Source organism: Caloenas nicobarica, chromosome 31 (assembly GCF_036013445.1).
Source record: "Caloenas nicobarica isolate bCalNic1 chromosome 31, bCalNic1.hap1, whole genome shotgun sequence".
Taxonomy (NCBI): domain Eukaryota; kingdom Metazoa; phylum Chordata; class Aves; order Columbiformes; family Columbidae; genus Caloenas; species Caloenas nicobarica.
In genome coordinates, this window is record NC_088275.1 from 1454619 (window position 1) to 1472588 (window position 17970).

Below are 17970 nucleotides of genomic sequence, written 5' to 3' on the forward strand. Positions count from 1 at the left end.
TCAGGTGGGACCCGACCCCCCCGGAAAAACTTCCCCAGAACACCCCAATTCGTGTCAAAAACAAACGTTCATTTGCCATGAAAACACGCAAAACAGGCCCTTTCCCCCAAAAAACCCTGCGCTGCCCCCCCCCTCAACAGGGAGCTGCTGCACCAGCGCCCGGACGATGTCCTGGAGTTCGCTGCAGGTGAGGGGGGGCCTCCAGGGGGGTCCCCAAGGCCTGGGGGGGGACACAGGGGGTCCCTGCCGCCCCGTCACCGCCCCGTGCCCCCCCCAGGGTACTTCACGCAGCCGGAGCTGCCGCGTCGGATCCGGGAGCAGCTGGGGGGGCCGGGAGCAGTGTCCTGAGGGGGGGGTCTCGCTCCAATAAAAGTGCTGTGACCCCCCCACCCCACCTGTCCCCCTCCCCGTGACAGAGCAGCTCCAGGCACCCCCCCCCCAATCCTTTCTGGGGACCCCCACGTGGGGCCTGGGGGGCTGGAGGGGGGTTCCTTGGGTCCTGGGGGGGAGTTTGGGGGTCCCAGGGGGTGTCCTGGGGTGCTGGGGGGAGGTTCTCATGGGGGTCTTGGGAGCAGTTTGGGGGTCCTAAGAAGTTGGGGGGATCCCAGGGGTCTTGGGGGCAGCTTGGGGGTCCCAGGGGTCCTGTGGGGGAGTTTGAGGGTCCTGTGGGGGTCCTGGAAGCAGTTTGGCGGTCCCAAGAAGTTGGGGGGGGGTCCCAGGGGGAGTCTGGGGATCCCAGGAGTCCTGGGGGCGAGTTTGGGGGTCCTGTGGGGGTCCTAGGAGCAGTCTGGGGGTCCCAAGAAGTTGGGAGGGGGTCCCACGGGTCCTGGGGGCAGTTTGGGGATCCCGGGGCAGCCCTGGGGCAAGTTCAGGGGTCCCAGAGTACTGGGGGGGGTCCTGGGAGCACTTTGGGGGTCCCAGGGGGGTCGGGGCCCCCCCGTTTCAGAGCAGCCCCTCCCTGGTGGCCGCCAGCGCCTCCCGCTGCTGCTGCAGCCAGTGCCGGTAGCGCCGGGTCTTGGGGCGCATGAACTGCGCCACGGTCATGGGCACCCGCACCGTGTCCAGCCCGTTCACCTGCCGTGCACGGGGAGGGGGGGTCAGGGCCGGGGAACCGCCCCCCCCCGGGGTCACCCTGTGTCCCCCGGGAATGGGGGGCGGCCGCTCTGGGGTCTCTGCCCCATCCTGTGCCAGCGGATGCTCCGTCCCCAAATCCTGGGGGGACGTGAGTGCGGGGGGGGCCGGGAAGGGGGGGAAATGGGGGGGGAACAGGGGGGGAATGGGGGGGGAAATGGGGGGGGAACAGGGGGGGAAATGGGGGGAAATGGGGGGGAAACAGGGGCCCTCACCCCTTCTCCTCCCCATGGGAATGGGGCACAATGAAGGCAGTGGCAGGTGATGGGAACCAGGATCCGGGGGAGGTGTTTTGGGGGGGGCTCTGCTCACTGGGGGGGCGGGGGGGGGGGCGAGGAGACACCCCCACTCTGTGTGTCCCAAGGACAGGGCTTTTGGTTGATTATTTTCCTCTTTTAAATAAAGGATTTTGGCTCCTCACACCCTGTGCCAGGACTGGGCTCGGGGTTCTTTGCGGGGGGGGCAAAGCGGGGGGGTGGGGAGAGGGTTTTGGGGGGCGGGGAGGGGGTCTGGGGGGGCCGCTCACCGTCACATCACACCAGTACTCGCCCCAGCGCGTGATGGGCTCCTCGGGCAGCTTCACTGCGTGGGGGGGCACGAAAACCCGCAGCTGCGGAACGAGACGGGGCGGGGGGGTGAGGGTGTGGGGGGGCACAACCCCCAGAGACTGCCCCCCCGCCGCAGCTCCCCAGCCCGTTAATGGCAGAAGCGCTCACATTCTTGAGGAAATGCCGCGCCACGATCTCGTTGTTCAGCTCCCACTTGACGTTGTTCTTCATCCCGACCTCGAGGCGGCAGCTCCGGAGGAAGCTGAGGGTCTGGGGGGAGGATGAAGGGGTCGGGAGGGGGCACTGTGCACCCCGGGGTGGGCACTGAGCTGCCCTGGGGGGCATCGTGCTCCCCAGGGGCTTGAGGGGGACAGGGTGACACTGGGACACACACAGCGGCAGGATGAGGGTCCCAAGCGGCTCCCCAACCCCGGGGGGGGCCTCTCGGCAGCAGTTTTGGGGGGGTCGGACCCCCCCCACACTCACCTTCTCCCCGCTCTGCGTCTGCAGCTCCTCCACCTTTGCCGTCTGGCGCAGCTGTGGGGACACGGGGAGGAGAATCACCCCAAAAACCCATAAACCAGACAGGTTGGGGGGGGAACATGGGGATGATCTCCAAGAACAACCCCCCCCCAACAAATCTTTGCTTTTTCGTCTCGTTTTTCCCCATTTCTGAACCCCTTTTTCCCACCTCACCTGTTTCTCCTCCTCAAACAGCCGCCGGTTCTCGGGGGACGCGTACACGGCCAAGCCCCGCGGCAGCAGCTTGTTCCGCCCCACGTGTTTCTCCACGCTCACCAGGTCCCCGCGGGTCCCCAAACCTGGGTGGGGGGAACAGGGGGTCAGAGATGGGCCCCCCCCTGCATCTGCCAGCTGGCGGGGGTTGGAAAATCAAAAAGCAGAGGGAAAACGCTGCAAAATGATGGGTTTGGGGGCTCTGCGGGCCGGAGTTGTCCTGGGGCATGAGGGGGGAATCGCTGCGGCCAGCGGGTCATTGGGGACGGCGGGAAATAATGGGGGAAAATGGGACAGAACCGGGGAAATGTGACATAACGAGGGGGAAATGGGACAGAAACGGGACATCATGGAGGGAAACGGGGCATAATGGGGGGAAATGAGATAGAAACGGGACAGAAACGGGAGATAATGGAGGGAAATGGGACAGAAATAGGACATAAAGGGGAGGGAAATAGGACATAACGGGGGGAAACAGGACAAAAAGAGGAGATAACGGGGCAAAATGGGGCAGAAACGGGACATAAAGGGGAGGGAAATAGGACAAAAACAGGACAGAAATGGGAGATAATGGGTGGAATGGGACAGAAATGGGACATAACGGGGGGGGGGACAGGACAAAAACGGGACAGAAATGGGAGATAACGGGGGGAAATGGGACATAATGGGGGAAACAGGACAAAAACAGTACAGAAATGGGAGATAACGGGGGGGAAACTGGACAGAAATGGGACAGAAACGGGAGATAACGGGGGGAATTGGGACAGAAACGGGACATAACGAGGGGGAAACGGGACAGAAACGGGACTCAATGGGGGGAAATGGGACAGAAACGGGACTCAGTGGGGGGAAACGGGACACAACAGGGGGGAAACGGGACAGAAATGGGACTCAATGGGGAGAAACGGGACAGAAACGGGACTCAATGCGGGGAAACGGGACAAACGGGGGGGAAACAGGACAGAAACGCGACCCAATGGGGGGAAATGGGACATAACGGGGGGGAAACGGGACAGAAACGGGACTCAATGAGGGGAAACGGGACATAACGGGGGGGAAACGGGACAGAAACGGGACTCAATGGGGGGAAACGGGACATAACGGGGGGGAAATGGGACAGAAATGGGACTCAATGGGGGGAAACGGGACAGAAACGGGACTCAATGGGGGGAAACGGGACAGAAACGAGACCCAATGGGGGGAAACGGGACACAACGGGGGGGAAACGGGACAAAAATGGGACTCAATGTGGGGAAACGGGACAGAAATGGGACTCAATGGGGAGAAACGGGACAGAAACGCGACCCAATGGGGAGAAACGGGACATAACGGGGGGGAAACGGGACAGAAACGCGACCCAATGTGGGGAAATGGGACATAACGGGGGGGAAACGGGACAGAAATGGGACTCAATGAGGGGAAATGGGACAGAAATGGGACATACGGGGGGAAACGGGACAGAAACGGGACCCAATGGGGGGAAATGGGACATAACGGGGGGGAAACGGGACAGAAATGGGACTCAATGGGGGGAAACGGGAGAGAAACGCGACCCAATGAGGGGAAATGGGACATAATGGGGGGGAAACGGGACAGAAATGGGACTCAATGGGGGGAAACAGGACAGAAACACGACCCAATGGGGGGAAACGGGACATAACGGGGGGGGAAACGGGACAGAAACGGGACTCAATGGGGGGAAACGGGACAGAAACGCGACCCAATGGGGGGAAACGGGACATAACGGGGGAGAAACGGGACAGAAACGGGACTCAATGAGGGGAAATGGGACATAACAGGGGGGAAATGGGACAGAAACGGGACTCAGTGGGGGGAAACGAGACACAATGCGGGGGAAACGGGACAGAAACGGGACTCAATGAGGGGAAATGGGACATAACAGGGGGGAAACGGGACAGAAACGGGACTCAACGGGGGGAAACGGGACAGAAACGGGACTCAATGGGGGGAAACGGGACATATGGGGAGGAACGGGACGTCACGCGGGGGAGATGGGACAGAACGCGGGGGAGCGGAGCGGGTCCGTACCCTCCACGGCCTGGGTGAGGATGAGCTCCAGCTGCCCCCGCGGCCGGTGCTTCGTGTCCTCCAGCAGCCGGTACACGCGGTGCCGCCGGGGGTGCAGGCGGGGGGGCCGGCCCTCCTTGCTGAGCGGCACCTGCCACCAGCGCTCCACCACCACCGTGCCCTGCCCGGGGAGCGCGGTCAGGACACACACACACCCCCCCGGTACCGGGCAAACCGGGGCCTCCCGGTGGAGAGTGAGTCCCGCTCCGGCCCGGGAACCCCCCCCGCCACGGACACCTCGGCTGCCTCCATCCCACCACCGGCTGCCCCCAGGGGCCTGTGCAGACCCCCCCGTTCCCTCACGGACACTCCTGCCCCCGCCGTTCCCCTCACGGACACTCCCGCCCGCCCCGTTCCCCTCACGGACACTCCCGCCCGCCCCGTTCCCCTCACGGACACCCACACCCGCGCCTCCCCGGGGCTCACCCGGCCGTGGCTGAGGCTCAGGGCCCGGCTGGCCGCCCGCACCAGGATCCCGGCGCCGCCCGCCGCCCCCGGGCCCAGCATGGCCGCCCCGCTCCCGGTACCGCCCGAGGACCCCGGGGGGCTGCCCCACCGCGCGCCTGCGCCCGGAGCCCTGCGCCCAGCCGAGTGCGCCTGCGCACAAACACGCCGCGGCCCCACGCACCGGTGCCCGAGGACCCCACCGGGGGCTGCCCTGCTGCGCGCCTGCGCCCGGTGCTCCCCGTTAGGGGCCCCCCCCACCACGGCGGTGCCCCAGACTCCCCCCGTGGTCAACCTCGCTCCGTGGCGGCTTCTGTTTCCCCCAAAACAAGGGGGAAATGTGGCAGCCGTAGGTCCCGGTAACCGGTGCTGCGGGCAGGGACCGGAACAGGCGGGAGCTCCAAAACCTTCAAGTTTATTAACAACAAAGTGGTTCTTTTCCCCTCGCCGCAAAACAGGGCTGGGGTAAAACCAAACCAACCACAACCGCAGGGAACAGGGGAGACCGGGAGCTCCCGGAGGAGACCGGGCCGGTAACGGGGGCGTCACGACGACCTCGTCTCTGTCACGACACCGTCGCCATCCTCGCTGCCGCTGGAGGCACCGTCTGCAGAGAGCCAGGGGAAACGGGCTGGTTGGGGACACGATACCGGTGTCACCGAGGCCGTTCCCAGCCGGTGCCCGCACTTACCGGCCAGGCTGAGGCAGGACGGGGTGCGAGGGGTCTCACCGGGGCTGGGCCGGGGCTCCCACAAGAGGCTCTCGAGGGAGGCGGCGGTGACGGGCTCCTGCATGGGGACACCGGGGTGACACCGGGGTGACACCGGGGTGACACCGGGGTAGGAACCGTCCCCGTGCTGGGGTGAACACCCCGTCCCCAGGCACCGGCTCCCTCCGGCAGCCTCGTCCACCCTCCCCAGCCCGTCTCCACTCACCGGCGTCTCCGCCGTGGCTCCCGGTACCGGTTGGGGGAGCCCGTCCCCCTCCGTGCCCTCCTGGGGACAGGGGACAGCGTGGCCCAACCGCACCAGCTCCGCGGCCACGTCCAGGCTCTGCAGGAGGGGTGATGGTAACGGGAGGGAGGTCACGGGGACACGGGGAGGGGACACGGGGGGGACGCGGGGGTCACCTGGCCGTGGTGGAGCCCAAAGAGCCGCACGCTGGGCCGGGGGCAGAGCCCGAACTGGGAGTAACTGGTGACGGTGGCCAGCACCGGTGTCCAGCGGGCGCAGTGCGTCAGGCGCTGGAACGCGGCCAGCGCCGCCTCGTCCCACGTGTCACCTGCCAGGGGGACAATGGGACCCCCGGGGGGACGGGGATACATGCCGTGGAGTCACCGGGTCGCGTCCCGGGGGGTTTGAATATCCCCAGGGAAGGAGGGGACCCCCTGACTCGCCCATTTCAAATGCAGGGGACACCAGATGTCACCCCCTGGGGGAAGGGACACCGGGTGTCACCCCCTGGGGGAAGGGACACCGGGTGTCACCCCCCAGGAGGGGACACAGCCCGAATCAGCCCCGCCCCGACTCACCAGCGGGCCCGATCCCAGCCAGGCTGCACTCAATGGCCTGGAAAGGCAGGCTGAGGAAGTCACTCCTGGCGGGGACAGAGAGCACGGTGACACCAGCTCTGCCGGCAAGGACAGTCCCCCCCCAGCTTCCCCTGGCCCCCCAAACACCAAATTCCCTGCCTTGTTCTGCAGCAGTGAGCTCTTGCCCCAGCGCCAGCCTCCCCTGGGGACACCAAACCACTGTCCCCACCCTCCCAGTGCCACCCGCGCTCACCGCAGGGCCCGCAGCGCCTCGGGGGGGGCCTTCCCGTTGTCCCCAAAATCCACGTAGTGCAGCCCCACGCTGCCGTCCCCCCGCACGCCCAGCACACGCGCCCGGTGCCACTCGCCGCCGTCCGGGGACGGAGCGGCCACGATGTCCCCGGCTTGGACAGTCGAGAGCTCGGCCTGGGCGGGGGGGACAGAGCAGGTGACACTCCCGGGGGGGGCTGCAGGGAGCAGGGGGGACGGGGATGGCACCCCAGGGATCTCACCGCACAGCCGGTGCTCCGGTAGTGCTGGCACATGTCGGCACGGAGCCGGTCCAGCCGCAGGCTGCGCCGCCCCACCAGCTGCACCCAGAACCGTGCGGGGGTTTCGGCCGCCGAGACGAAAACCTGCAGGGGCTCGGGGGGCATGGGGCCCAAATCGGGGCTGGGCACTGCAGGGAGGGGTGGTGAGAGCCGGGGGGGCGGCCCAGGGAGCCCCGAATCCCCATCCTGCTCGCAGAGACGCGACTCGGGGCGGCCGTGGGACAAACGGCTCTGGCAGGAGCCGGCCCACCCGGTAATGGCAACACCCAGGGCAGGGATGGGGGGCACGAGGAGGGAGATGAGGCCACACGCAGCCCCGGGGTGACCCAGCGCCACTCAAGTGTCCCCAACCCTCCGCAGGTCCCTGAGCAAATGCGTTTCCTGTTTATATTTCACCGGAACGACGCAAACGCCTTCTCTTACCCTCAAATTTCGGCACCGCCGGCTCCTCCAGCTCCTCACCCTCGTCCTGCCGCAGGTTGGAGCCTTCAGCGCAGGACGTGGCCCCTTCATCCTCCTCCTCCCCATCGGGCAGCGGCTCCCGGTCCCGCCGGCGGCCCAGGGGCTGTTTGCTCGGGCAGCGCGCAGCCACCGCCGGCTCCTTGCGGAAAGCGACGTCCTCCATCACCTTCTCCAGGATGAGTTTCTGGGGGGGTGGAAGAGGCGAGCGGTGGGCTGGGGGGGCCGGGACACCCCCTGGGCCTCGGGCTCCCGCTCACCTTGGCGGCCGCCACCTCCGCGCGCGTCCCCGAGAGCTGCACGACCCTGACGGGGCCCGGGCCGGCGTCGGCCTCGCGCTCGCAAAGCACGCGGGCCCCCGAGCTGCGGCAGATGCCCCGCACCGTCTCGCCCCCCCGGCCTGCAGGACGCAATCAAATTAGTTAAAATTAATGAAGGAAATCGGGTGGGTTTCTCTCATTTCTTTCCCCGGATGCCTGGGTTCCCCTGTTGGGGGGAAATGGGGATCAGCAGGGGACCCAGGCATCCGGGCCCCACCCCTCCTCAGGTGTCAGCATGACCCTCATTAGCAGCTGCCATTAATGAGCCCTAATTAGCCACTGATGGGGCCCAGCTGGGCCCAGACACCTGGGTCCCCCCAGGGGGTCAGTGGGAGGGCAGGTCCCCAAAATTCTGCCCTTTGCAGGGGGGCAGTGGGGGGTCCTGGACACCTGGGTCCCCTGGGGGGGTCCAGACACCTGGGTACACCCAGGGGGTCAGGTCCCCAAAACTGTGCCCTTTGTGGGGGGAAAGTGGGGGGGCCCAGACGCCTGGGTCCCCTGGGAGGTAACATAGGAGGTTCAGATGTCTGGGGTGCCCCCCACCCAAGTGGACCCAGGCGTCCGGGGGGTGATCCAGGTGTCCGGGAGGGCCCCTGGAAGAGGTAACTGGGGTCCCCAGGGGTACAGAGCAGGAGGCAGCACCACCCTCCCACCCCACTCTGGCGCTTTCGGCAGCAATTCTGCCACCGAGCGGGTCCATTTGTGACTCCGCCAGGGGGTGAGGTACCGATGATCCGTCCCACGGCACGCTGGGGCACGCAGAGCTGCTCGGTCACCGGCGCGCTCTCCGTCACGATGCGGTGCACGGCGGCTTTGGCGCGGCACACCTGGGCAGGGGAGCCCGCGATGAGCAGCGCCGTCTCCTCCTCACCCTCCTCCTCCTCCACCGCGATGCGGGCACCGGTCTCCTGGCTCAGCTGCGGGCACCGGGAAGGGAAGGATGAGCCGTTTACCGGGGTTCCTGGTGAGCTCGGCCCCGCCCTGGCGGCCCTCACCTTTTTGATGGTGGCTCCTTTCCGCCCGATGATGGATTTCACGGCCGCCCGGGGCACCCGCATCTCGATCTCCAGCTCCTTGTCCCCCACGAACGTCGGTCTCTCCTCTGCGGGGACCGCGGTAGCATGAGGCACCGGGGGTTCCCCAGGAGGCAGGAACAGCCCCGGGGAAACAGTAAATGGGCAAAGCTGCTCCAGCAGCTGCCCCGGGCCCGGGGAGGGAGCACAGGGGGACCCTGAGGTGACCCGGAGGGGAACACGAGGGGACCCTGAGGCAACCCAGGGGGGACCCTGAAGGGACCTGGGGGGGACCACGAGGGGACCCTGAAAGGGACCTGGGGGGGACCACGAGGGGGACTCAGTGCGGGGGACCCTGAGGGAACCAAAGGGGGACCCAGCGGGAGGGGACCCTGAGGACCTCAACATGGCTGGGGGAGCAGCTGAATGCAAGAGGTGGATGCGGGGGGGCCTGGAAAGGACATGGGAGAGCCGGGCAAGACACGGGAGACCGGGAGGGACACGGGGGCTGTGACACCCACCTCGGCTCTCCCGGTACCGCCGGTAAAGGATGTAGAGGACAGTGGCACCGGCCGGGATCCCCAGCACCAGCGCGGTTTTCTGCAGCGCTGTCAGGCTGCTCCAGTGTCCCCGCTCCGCCGTCATCGCACCCGTGGGCTGAGGAACCGGCGTCATTACCGGGAGCCTCTCCCCGGCCCCGCTGTGGCAGGAGGGCCCAGGCCGAGCCCCCCCCGCCCTGGGGCAGCCTCCACCGCCGCCTCTCGGCTCCTCCCGCCCGCTGAGGGCTCTGCCACCCGCGCCCCCCTCAGCCCCGGTGCCACCGGACCAGGCCGCGGCTCCCAGCGCCCGGGAGCGGAGCCGCCGCGGCGGGCGAGCACCGACCCCGCGGTCCCGCCGCCTCCCCCAGCGGCCCCGCGGCACCTGCGGATCCCCGGCCCGACCTGCGGATGCCCGGCCCGGCCCGGCCCAGCCCAGCCCAGCCCAGCCCAGCCCACCCCGGCCTCGTCCCGCAGCTCCGCGCCCGTCGCGCCGCCGCCTCACGCGCCCGGCCGCCGCCAGCCCCGCCCCCTTCCACCGCCCTCCAACCAGAGCGCCGCTCCTCCCCCTCCCACCAATCAGCGCCAAAGGCGAGGTGGCCAATCAGCGGGAGGGGGCGGGATGAGAGGGGGAGGGGGCGGGGCAAAGCGCCTGCCTGAGAATAAAGTGGCCAATCGGCTGCGCGCGGAGGCCGGATAGAGCCAATCAGCGAGCAGTAAGGGGGCTCGGACCCGCCCTGAGCCGTGAGTGACAGGCGCGGGGTCCCGTAGAGCGCGGGGGACGGGGCGTCCCGTAACGCCCCGCGTGGCGTGGCCGTGGGGTCCCAGGAGGTGGGACGGGGCCACTCGCTGTCACCCGTGTCACCCCGTCGCCCCGCGCCACCCACTGTCACCCGGTGCCCCCCCCCGCGCCGCGGTTCCCCCTGTGACGAAGCCCACGGACGCACCGTTCCCCAAAACGCCTTTATTCCACTCGGAACGGGGTGGGGGCACCCCCAGTGCCGGGGCGCCCCCCGTGGGTGAGGAATCGTCCCCAAGGGAGGGAACACCCCCAGGTGATGGGGACCCCCCGGGCGACAGATCCTCCTCGTGTGACAGAGCATCACCAGGTGACAAAGCCCCGTTGGGTGACAGTGTCACCAGGTGACAGAACATCACTGGGTGCCAGACCCCTCCGGGTGCCCCCCGGCCACGGGAACACCCATGGGTGCCACCCCCCTGTCCCCAGCCACAGGCAGGCAGGAGGCAGGCGGGGGTCAGGGCGAGGACCCAGGCGTCCGGGGGGTCAGCGTGTGGCACCGGTGTCGACATCGGGGACGAAGAGCTCGCGGTAGAGCGGGGGGAAGGCGGCGGGGGACACCCCGGGGTGCTGGCGCAGGAACGTCCCCAGCTGCTGAATGTGCTGCCAGCACAGCGCCCGCAGCCGCCCCCGCGGCGGCAACTGCCGGGGACACGCCTGTCACACGCTGCCACACGCGTGGGGACACGCGCCACGCACGCCGGGGACACGCCTGTCATGTAACGCCACGCGGGGACGTGCGCCACGCACGCCAAGGAGATGGTGACACACGCCATGCATGCAGGGGACACGTGTGTCACACGCACGGAGGGGGCACACGTGTCACGTGCTGCCGTGACCGGGACACACGTTGCACATGCGGGGGACACGCAGCGTGCACGTGGGGGGGAAACGTGGCACGTGCGTGTGCACGGAGGGGACACGTGTGTCACACACACGGAGGGGACACACGTGTCAGACACAGAGAAGGGATACACATGTCACTTGCACAGAGGGGACACACATGTAACTCGCACAGATGGGACACATGTGTCACATGCATGGAGGTGACGTGTCAGATGCACAGAGGGGACACGCATGTCACCCACATGGAGGAGACACGTGTCATGCACACAAAGGGGACACACGTCGCGTGCATGGAGGGGACACATGTGTCCCATGCATGGAGGGGACACGTGTGTCACGCGCACAGGCAGGACACACGTGTCACACGCACAGAGGGGACACACATGTTGCTTGCATGGAGGGGACACACATGTCACGCACACAGAGGGGACACGCGTGTCACACAGAGAGAAGGGATGCACATGTCGTTCACGGAGGGGACACGCATGTCACACACACTGGGGACAGGGGTGACAATGCCCACCCTGGCCAGCAGCCCCTCGCGCTGCGTCCGGCGCAGCAGCAGCCGGAAGGCGACGTCCAGATGTCCCTGCAGCCGGGCCACCTTCCCCTGCTCCTGCAGCCACGGCCGGCCTGGGGACAGGGACACCGTGTGGGGACAGGGACACCACATGGGGACAGGGGCACTGTGTGGGGACAGGGACACCGTGCACGGGGATGGGGTCACCGTGTGGGGACAGGGACACCATGTGGGGACAGGGACAGGGACACCACGTGGGGACAGGGACACTGTGTGGGGACAGGGACACCATGTGGGGACAGGGACACCACATGGGGACAGGGACACTGTGTGGGGACAGGGACACCGTGCACGGGGACGGGGTCACTGCGTGGGGACAGGGACACTGTGTGGGGACAGGGACACTGCACATGGGGACGGGGACACCGTGCATGGGGACAGGGACATCGCCTGGGGACAGGGACATCGCGTGGGGACAGGGACACTGTGTGGGGACAGGGACACCGCACATGGGGACAGGGACACCACGTGGGGACGGGGACAGGGATGAGCAAGGACAGATCTGGGGACAAGGGCAGGACGAGAGCGGAGATGGTGACAAGGACAGGGATGGGGAGAGATGGGCCGGTGGCTGGATGGGCTGAGGATGGGGACAGGGTGGGGACAGGGACAGGGTGGGGACACCACGGGGACAGGGTCGGGGGGACAGCAGAGGACACCTCAGGACACCCAACACCTGCTTGGGGACAAAACCGTGGGGTTTGGTGCAAAACCTCGTCTGGGTTCCTCCAGGGCTGAGAGGGAAACTGAGGCACGGGGAGGGAAACTGAGGCACGGGGAGGGAAACTGAGGGACGAAGGGGACAGGGAGGGAAACTGAGGCCCGGGGGTCCCTCACTGGCGTTGACGAGGACGAGGGCGCTGACGAAGGCCACCTCGCTCTCCGAGAAGCGCAACGCGCTGAGGCTCTGGGCGAAGTCGAAGATGGAGCCGACGAGCTCCTGGCAGCCTGGGGGGAGCCCTGGTCACCCCGTGTCCCCCTCCCCGTGTCCCCTGTGTCCCCCCGCCACGTCCCCAGCCCTACCCAAGGCTCGGAAGAGCTCAGCGCCGGCGTACTTGCCCTCGAAGAACACGGTGCGGGTCTCGGCATCGAAGGCCCGGCACATGCGCACCAGCACCACCTCCATGGCACCTGCCACCGCCGCGGGGACACGGGATGTGGCACCGGGGACACGCGGTGACACCGCGTGGGTTTGGGATGGTGCCCCCGCGGCACCAGCCCTGGGGACTGTCACCTCCCCGGTGGGACCCACGGGACTGTCACCTCCCCAGGGACGCTGGAGTGGCCCTTGGGGACCGTCACCTCCCCGGTGGGACCCACGGGACTGTCACCTCCCCAGGGACGCTGGAGTGGCCCTTGGGGACTGTCACCTCCCCGGTGGGACCCATGGGACTGTCACCTCCCCAGGGATGCTGGAGTGGCCCTTGGGGACTGTCACCTCCCCGGTGGGACCCACGGGACTGTCACCTCCCCAGGGACGCTGGAGTGGCCCTTGGGGACTGTCACCTCCCCGGTGGGACCCACGGGACTGTCACCTCCCCAGGGACGCTGGAGTGGTCCTTGGGGACTGTCACCTCCCCGGTGGGACCCACAGGACTGTCACCTCCCCAGGGACGCTGGAGTGGCCCTTGGGGACTGTCACCTCCCCGGTGGGCCCAGAGCAGCTCCTAGACGCTGCTACCTCCTGATGGGACCACATCATCCCTTTGGGGACAACACCATCCCTTAGGGACCACGGCACCCCTTGGGGACCGCCACCTCCTGACAGGGACATCCCATAGGGATTGTCACCTCCCTGATGGGACCAGAGTGTCCCCTCACCTGGGGACACCAGGGCTGGGGAGACGGGGGCAGAACAGACTGTGGGGATGGGGATGGGGGTGCGGTGGTGGCCCCAGGTTGGGGACAGGGATGCAGTGGTGACCCTGGGGTTGGGGACAGGGACACAGTGGTGTCCCCAGATTGGGGACAGGGATGCGGTGGTGACCCTGGGGTTGGGGACAGGGACGTGGTGATGTCCCCAGGTTGGGGACAGGGACGTGGTGGTGACCCTGGGGTTGGGGACAGGGATGCAGTGGTGGCCCCAGGTTGGGGACAGGGATGCGGTGGTGTCCCCAGACTGGGGACAGGGACACAATGGTCGTGGCCCCAGGCTGGGGACAGGGATGTGGTGATGTCCCCAGGTTGGGGACAGGGACGCAATGGTGATGTCCCCAGGTTGGGGACAGAGATGCACTGATGATCCTGGGGTTGGGGACAGGGTTGCAGCGCTGTCCCCAGGTTGGGGACAGGGACGCGGTGGAGTCCCCAGGTTGGGGACAGGGCCGTACCCGCCTTGAGGAGGACGATCTGGTCGTGCTGGCTCAGCTCCATGAAGCCGCGCAGGCGCTTGGCGAACTCCACCACGTGCTGCACGGCCTCGGTGATGCGCCCGGCGCAGCGCTGCCACATCTCCGCCGCCGGCTGCGCGACCCTCGTGTCCCCACCGTGTCCCCACCGTGTCCCCGTGGCCTCGGTGGCCTCCGGGGACACCCCCGTGTCCCCTCCCGGCGCCCGCCTCACCTGGCGCTGGTAGGCGCTGACCTCCTCGCGGGTGAAGGTGTCGCCGCGGCGCAGCCGCAGGTCCTCGGCGCCCGGCTGGCACGTGGCGCGGTGCGACGCCAGCACGTTCTGCGTCAGCTGCTCTGCGGGGACACGGGGACACGGGGACACGGCAGGTGGGCTGAGGCTGTGGCCGCAACGGGCAAGGACCCACCGCCACCCAGCGCCCATGGGTGACAGAGCCAGGTGCCACCATGCAGCACCTATGGGTGACGGATCCAGGTGCCACCACCCGGCACCCAGAGGTGACAGATCCAGGTGCCACCACCTGTGGGTGACAGAGCCAGGTGCCACCAGCACTGAGAACCTGTGGGTGACAGAGCCAGGTGCCACCACGCAGCACCCCTGGGTAACAGAGCCAGGTGCCACCATGCAGCACCTATGGGTGATGGATCCAGGTGCCACCACCCACGGGTGACAGAACCAAGTGCCACCACCCAGCACCCACAGGTGACAGAGCCAGGTGCCACCATCCAGCACCTATGGGTGATGGATCCAGGTGCCACCACCCACGGGTGACAGAGCCAGGTCCCACCACCCCCAGCACCCACGGGTGACGTGTCACCCATCGCTCACCGATCTCGGCGCTGGGGGACACGGGTGACTCCAGGACGCTGCTGGCACCAGGGTGGGGGTAGAAGTTGGGACCATCCCCGTCCCCGTCCCCATCCGGACCCCGCCTTGTCCCCTCCGGCTGCACCGCAGGCCCCGTCCTTTCGTCCATCCCACCGTGGCGGGTGCCGGGGCACCCCGGGGTGCTGGCGGGGGTCAGCGGGTGTCCCCGTGTCCCCGTCACCCCCGGGGTGACACCGGGTGTCCCCTCGGCCACCCGCTGCTGCAGCTGCTGCTGCACCTCGGCGTGCAGCCGGTCCCGCTGCTTCTTGGACATGCGGCCGAACTTGACGGCTGCGGGGACAGTTGGTGGCACCGGGGACAGTTGGTGGCACCGGGGGACACGTGTGCCACACTCGTGGGACGGCCCCACTCGTGGGACGGGCTCCCCGCGACCTACATAGCGGTGAGAACCGGGGCTTTCCGGCCCCACGCGTGTGGCCCCCGCCCCGACGCTTCCTCCCCGGGGACACCGGGGCCCCCCCGGGACGTCCCACGGTCCCCAGGCGGCCACAGCCCCGGGGTGGGGACGGGGTGAGCCCGGGTCTGGGTTGGGGTGCACCCGGGTTTGGGGGGGCACCCAGGCCTGGGGGTGCACCCAAGTGTGGGGAGAGGGATGCACCCGAATTTGGGGGTGCCCTCAGGTTTGGGGAGGGGAGTGCACCCGGGTTTTGGGGTGCACCCAGGTTTGGGGAGAGGGGTGCACCCAGGTTTGGGGGTGCACCCAAGTGTGGGGAGAGGGGTACACCCAGGTTTGGGGAGAGGGATGCACCCGGGTTTCGGGGTGCACCCGGGTTTGGGGGTGCACCCAGGCTTGGGGGTGCACCCAAGTGTGGGGAGAGGGATGCACCCGAATTTGGGGGTGCACCCGGGTTTGGGGAGGGGAGTGCACCCGGGTTTCGGGGTGCACCCGGGTTTGGGGGTGCACCCAGGCTTGGGGGTGCACCCAAGTGTGGGGAGAGGAGTGCACCCAAATTTGGGGGTGCACCCAGGTTTGGGGAGGGGAGTGCACCCGGGTTTCGGGGTGCACCCGGGTTTGGGGGTGCACTCAGGCCTGGGGGTGCACTCAAGTGTGGGGAGAGGGATGCACCTAAATTTGGGGGTGCACCCAGGTTTGGGGAGAGGGGTACACCCAGGTTTGGGGGTGCACCCAGATGTGGGGAGAGGGGTGCACCCGAATTTGGGGGTGCACCCGTGTTTGGGGAGAGGGGTGCACCCAGGTTTGGGGGTGCACCCAGGCCTGGGGTGCACCCAAGTGTGGGGAGAGGGATGCACCCGAATTTGGGGGTGCAGCCAGGTTTGGGGAGGGGAGCGCACCCGAATTTGGGGGTGCACCCGGGTTTGGGGAGAAGGGTGCACCCAGGTGTGGGGTTGGGGTGCACCTAGGTTTGGGGGTGCACCATGGTTTAGGGGTGCACCATGGTTTGGGGGGCTGTGGGGGGCGTTAGTTGCACAGCTGGGTCTGGGCGTGCTGGGGGGAGAGGTTGGGGGTACAGCCGGGTTTTGGAGGGCTGTGGGGGTTTGGGGGTACAGTCACGTTTGGGGGTACACCCGGGTTTTGGGGGTACTGGTCGGGGTTTGGTGGGGCTGTGGGGGTTCGGGGGCACACCCGGGTTTGGGGGAGCTGGGGGCGGTTTGGGGGGCTGTGGGGGGTTTGGGGGTGCTGGTTGGGGTTTGGGGGTGCTGGGGGGGTTTGGGGATGCTGGTTGGGGTTTGGGGGGCTGTGGGGAGTTTGGGGGTGCTGGGGGGGTTTGGGGGTGCTGGTTGGAGTTTGGGGGTGCTAGTTGGGGTTTTGGGGGTGCTGGTTGGGTGTTGGGGATACAGTCAGGTTTGGGGGGCTGGGGGGGGTTGGGGATGCTGGTTGGGGTTTGGGGGTGCTGGGGGGGTTTGGGGGTGCTGGTTGGGGGTTGGGGGGCTGGGGGCGGTTTGGGGGTGCTGGTTGGGGTTTTGGGGGTGCTGGTTGGGTGTTGGGGGTACAGTCAGGTTTGGGGGTGCTGGGGGGGTTTGGGGGTGCTGGTTGGGGTTTGGGGGTGCTAGTTGGGGTTTTGGGGGTGCTGGTTGGGTGTTGGGGATACAGTCAGGTTTGGGGGGCTGGGGGGGGTTTGGGGATGCTGGTTGGGGTTTGGGGGTGCTGGGGGGGTTTGGGGGTGCTGGTTGGGATTTGGGGGCCTGTGGGGGGTTTGGGGGTGCTGGTTGGGGGTTGGGGGGCTGGGGGGGGGTTGGAGGTGCTGGTTGGGGTTTTGGGGGTGCTGGTTGGGTTTTGGGGGTACAGTCAGGTTTGGGGGTGCTGGGGGGGTTTGGGGGTTCTGGTTGGGGGTTGGGGGGCTGGGGGGGGTTGGAGGTGCTGGTTGGGGTTTTGGGGGTGCTGGTTGGGTTTTGGGGGTACAGTCAGGTTTGGGGGTGCTGGGGGGGTTTGGGGGTGCTGGTTGGGGGTTGGGGGGCTGTGGGGGGTTTGGGGGTGCTGGTTGGGGTTTTGGGGGTGCTGGTTGGGTGTTGGGGGTACAGTCAGGTTTGGGGGTGCTGGTTGGGGTTTTGGGGTGCTGGGGGCTGTTGGGGTGCCGCCAGGTGACGCACCGTCGCGGGACATGCCGAGGCGCAGGCACTTCTGCAGGCGGCAGTGCTGGCAGCGGTTGCGGCTGGCGCGGTCGATGGGGCAGTTCTGCTGCCGCGAGCAGGTGAAGCGCGGGCGGCTCTGCTGGCTGCGCCGGAAAAAGCCCTGCGAGGGGGTCACCGGCACCCCCAGTGCCCCCCAGTGCCCCCCAGTGCCCCCAGTACCCCCCGCACCTCCCAGAACCCCCTGATGCCCCAGAACTCCCAGAGCGCTAGAACCCCCCAGAGCCCCCTGGCACCCCTCAGCACCCCCAGATCCCTCCAGCACCCCCTGGCACCCCCTAGAGCCCCTCGGTAACCCCAGAGCCCCCCAGCACCCCCCAGTATCCCCAGAGCCCCCCAGGACACCCTGGCACCCCCTAGAAGCCCCAGAGCCCCCCCCAGAATCCCCTGGTACCCCCAGAGCCCCCCACCACGCATTGGCACCCCGCAGAGGTCCCCAGCACCCCTAGAGCCCCCCAGCACCCCCCAGAATCCCCTAGAGCCCCCCAGAATCCCTCGGCATCCCCAGAACCCCCCAGAACCCCCAGTATCCCCCATAGCCCCCCAGCACCCCCCAGCACCCC

General features: G+C 67.7%; 3 protein-coding genes across 4 annotated transcripts; all 3 read right to left on the reverse strand.

The window, feature by feature from the left end:
* Nucleotides 1-47: 47 nt before the first annotated feature.
* Nucleotides 48-5071, reverse strand: MRPL9 (mitochondrial ribosomal protein L9). 2 transcript variants are annotated; one of them, XM_065653879.1, is made up of 7 exons: nucleotides 4929-5071; nucleotides 4464-4623; nucleotides 2376-2500; nucleotides 2166-2216; nucleotides 1848-1949; nucleotides 1658-1741; nucleotides 48-344 (listed from the first exon to the last, which is right to left on the reverse strand). In XM_065653879.1, exons 1-7 carry the CDS (start codon nucleotides 5007-5009, stop codon nucleotides 255-257), a joined length of 693 nt encoding a protein of 230 aa, XP_065509951.1. In that variant the 5' UTR covers nucleotides 5010-5071; the 3' UTR covers nucleotides 48-254. The 2 variants fall into 2 exon arrangements, with proteins under 2 accessions (XP_065509951.1, XP_065509950.1); XM_065653878.1 differs by having other exon boundaries at nucleotides 250-1074; nucleotides 4929-5070.
* Nucleotides 5072-5361: 290 nt separating this feature from the next.
* On the reverse strand, nucleotides 5362-9506 carry TDRKH (tudor and KH domain containing). Its single transcript, XM_065653733.1, has 12 exons — nucleotides 9342-9506; nucleotides 8803-8909; nucleotides 8535-8724; nucleotides 7748-7887; nucleotides 7452-7674; nucleotides 6990-7156; nucleotides 6731-6903; nucleotides 6478-6542; nucleotides 6076-6227; nucleotides 5882-5998; nucleotides 5638-5734; nucleotides 5362-5577 (listed from the first exon to the last, which is right to left on the reverse strand). Exons 1-12 carry the CDS (start codon nucleotides 9493-9495, stop codon nucleotides 5492-5494), a joined length of 1671 nt encoding a protein of 556 aa, XP_065509805.1. The 5' UTR covers nucleotides 9496-9506; the 3' UTR covers nucleotides 5362-5491.
* A 1135-nt stretch (nucleotides 9507-10641) lies between these two features.
* RORC (RAR related orphan receptor C) lies at nucleotides 10642-17381 on the reverse strand. The gene is made up of 7 exons (XM_065653954.1): nucleotides 17369-17381; nucleotides 14759-15088; nucleotides 13912-14265; nucleotides 12605-12712; nucleotides 12419-12529; nucleotides 11525-11634; nucleotides 10642-10797 (listed from the first exon to the last, which is right to left on the reverse strand). Exons 1-7 carry the CDS (start codon nucleotides 17379-17381, stop codon nucleotides 10642-10644), a joined length of 1182 nt encoding a protein of 393 aa, XP_065510026.1.
* Nucleotides 17382-17970: the final 589 nt, after the last annotated feature.

Coding starts and splice junctions, on each gene's coding strand:
- MRPL9 (XM_065653878.1), bottom strand. CDS start 5,009: ATGCTGGGCCCGGGGGCGGCGGGCGGCGCCGGGATCCTGGTGCGGGCG. Junction 1,950..2,165: donor AGACGCAGAGCGGGGAGAAG/GTGAGTGTGGGG, acceptor TCCTCCCCCCAG/ACCCTCAGCTTCCTCCGGAG. Junction 1,075..1,657: donor AGTACTGGTGTGATGTGACG/GTGAGCGGCCCC, acceptor CGTGCACGGCAG/GTGAACGGGCTGGACACGGT.
- TDRKH (XM_065653733.1), bottom strand. CDS start 9,495: ATGACGCCGGTTCCTCAGCCCACGGGTGCGATGACGGCGGAGCGGGGA. Junction 7,888..8,534: donor TGCCGTGGGACGGATCATCG/GTACCTCACCCC, acceptor TGCGTCCTGCAG/GCCGGGGGGGCGAGACGGTG. Junction 5,999..6,075: donor TTGGGCTCCACCACGGCCAG/GTGACCCCCGCG, acceptor CCCCTCCTGCAG/AGCCTGGACGTGGCCGCGGA.
- RORC (XM_065653954.1), bottom strand. Junction 12,713..13,911: donor GATCGTCCTCCTCAAGGCGG/GTACGGCCCTGT, acceptor CGGCGGTGGCAG/GTGCCATGGAGGTGGTGCTG. Junction 11,635..12,418: donor CCTCGTCCTCGTCAACGCCA/GTGAGGGACCCC, acceptor CCCTGTCCCCAG/GCCGGCCGTGGCTGCAGGAG.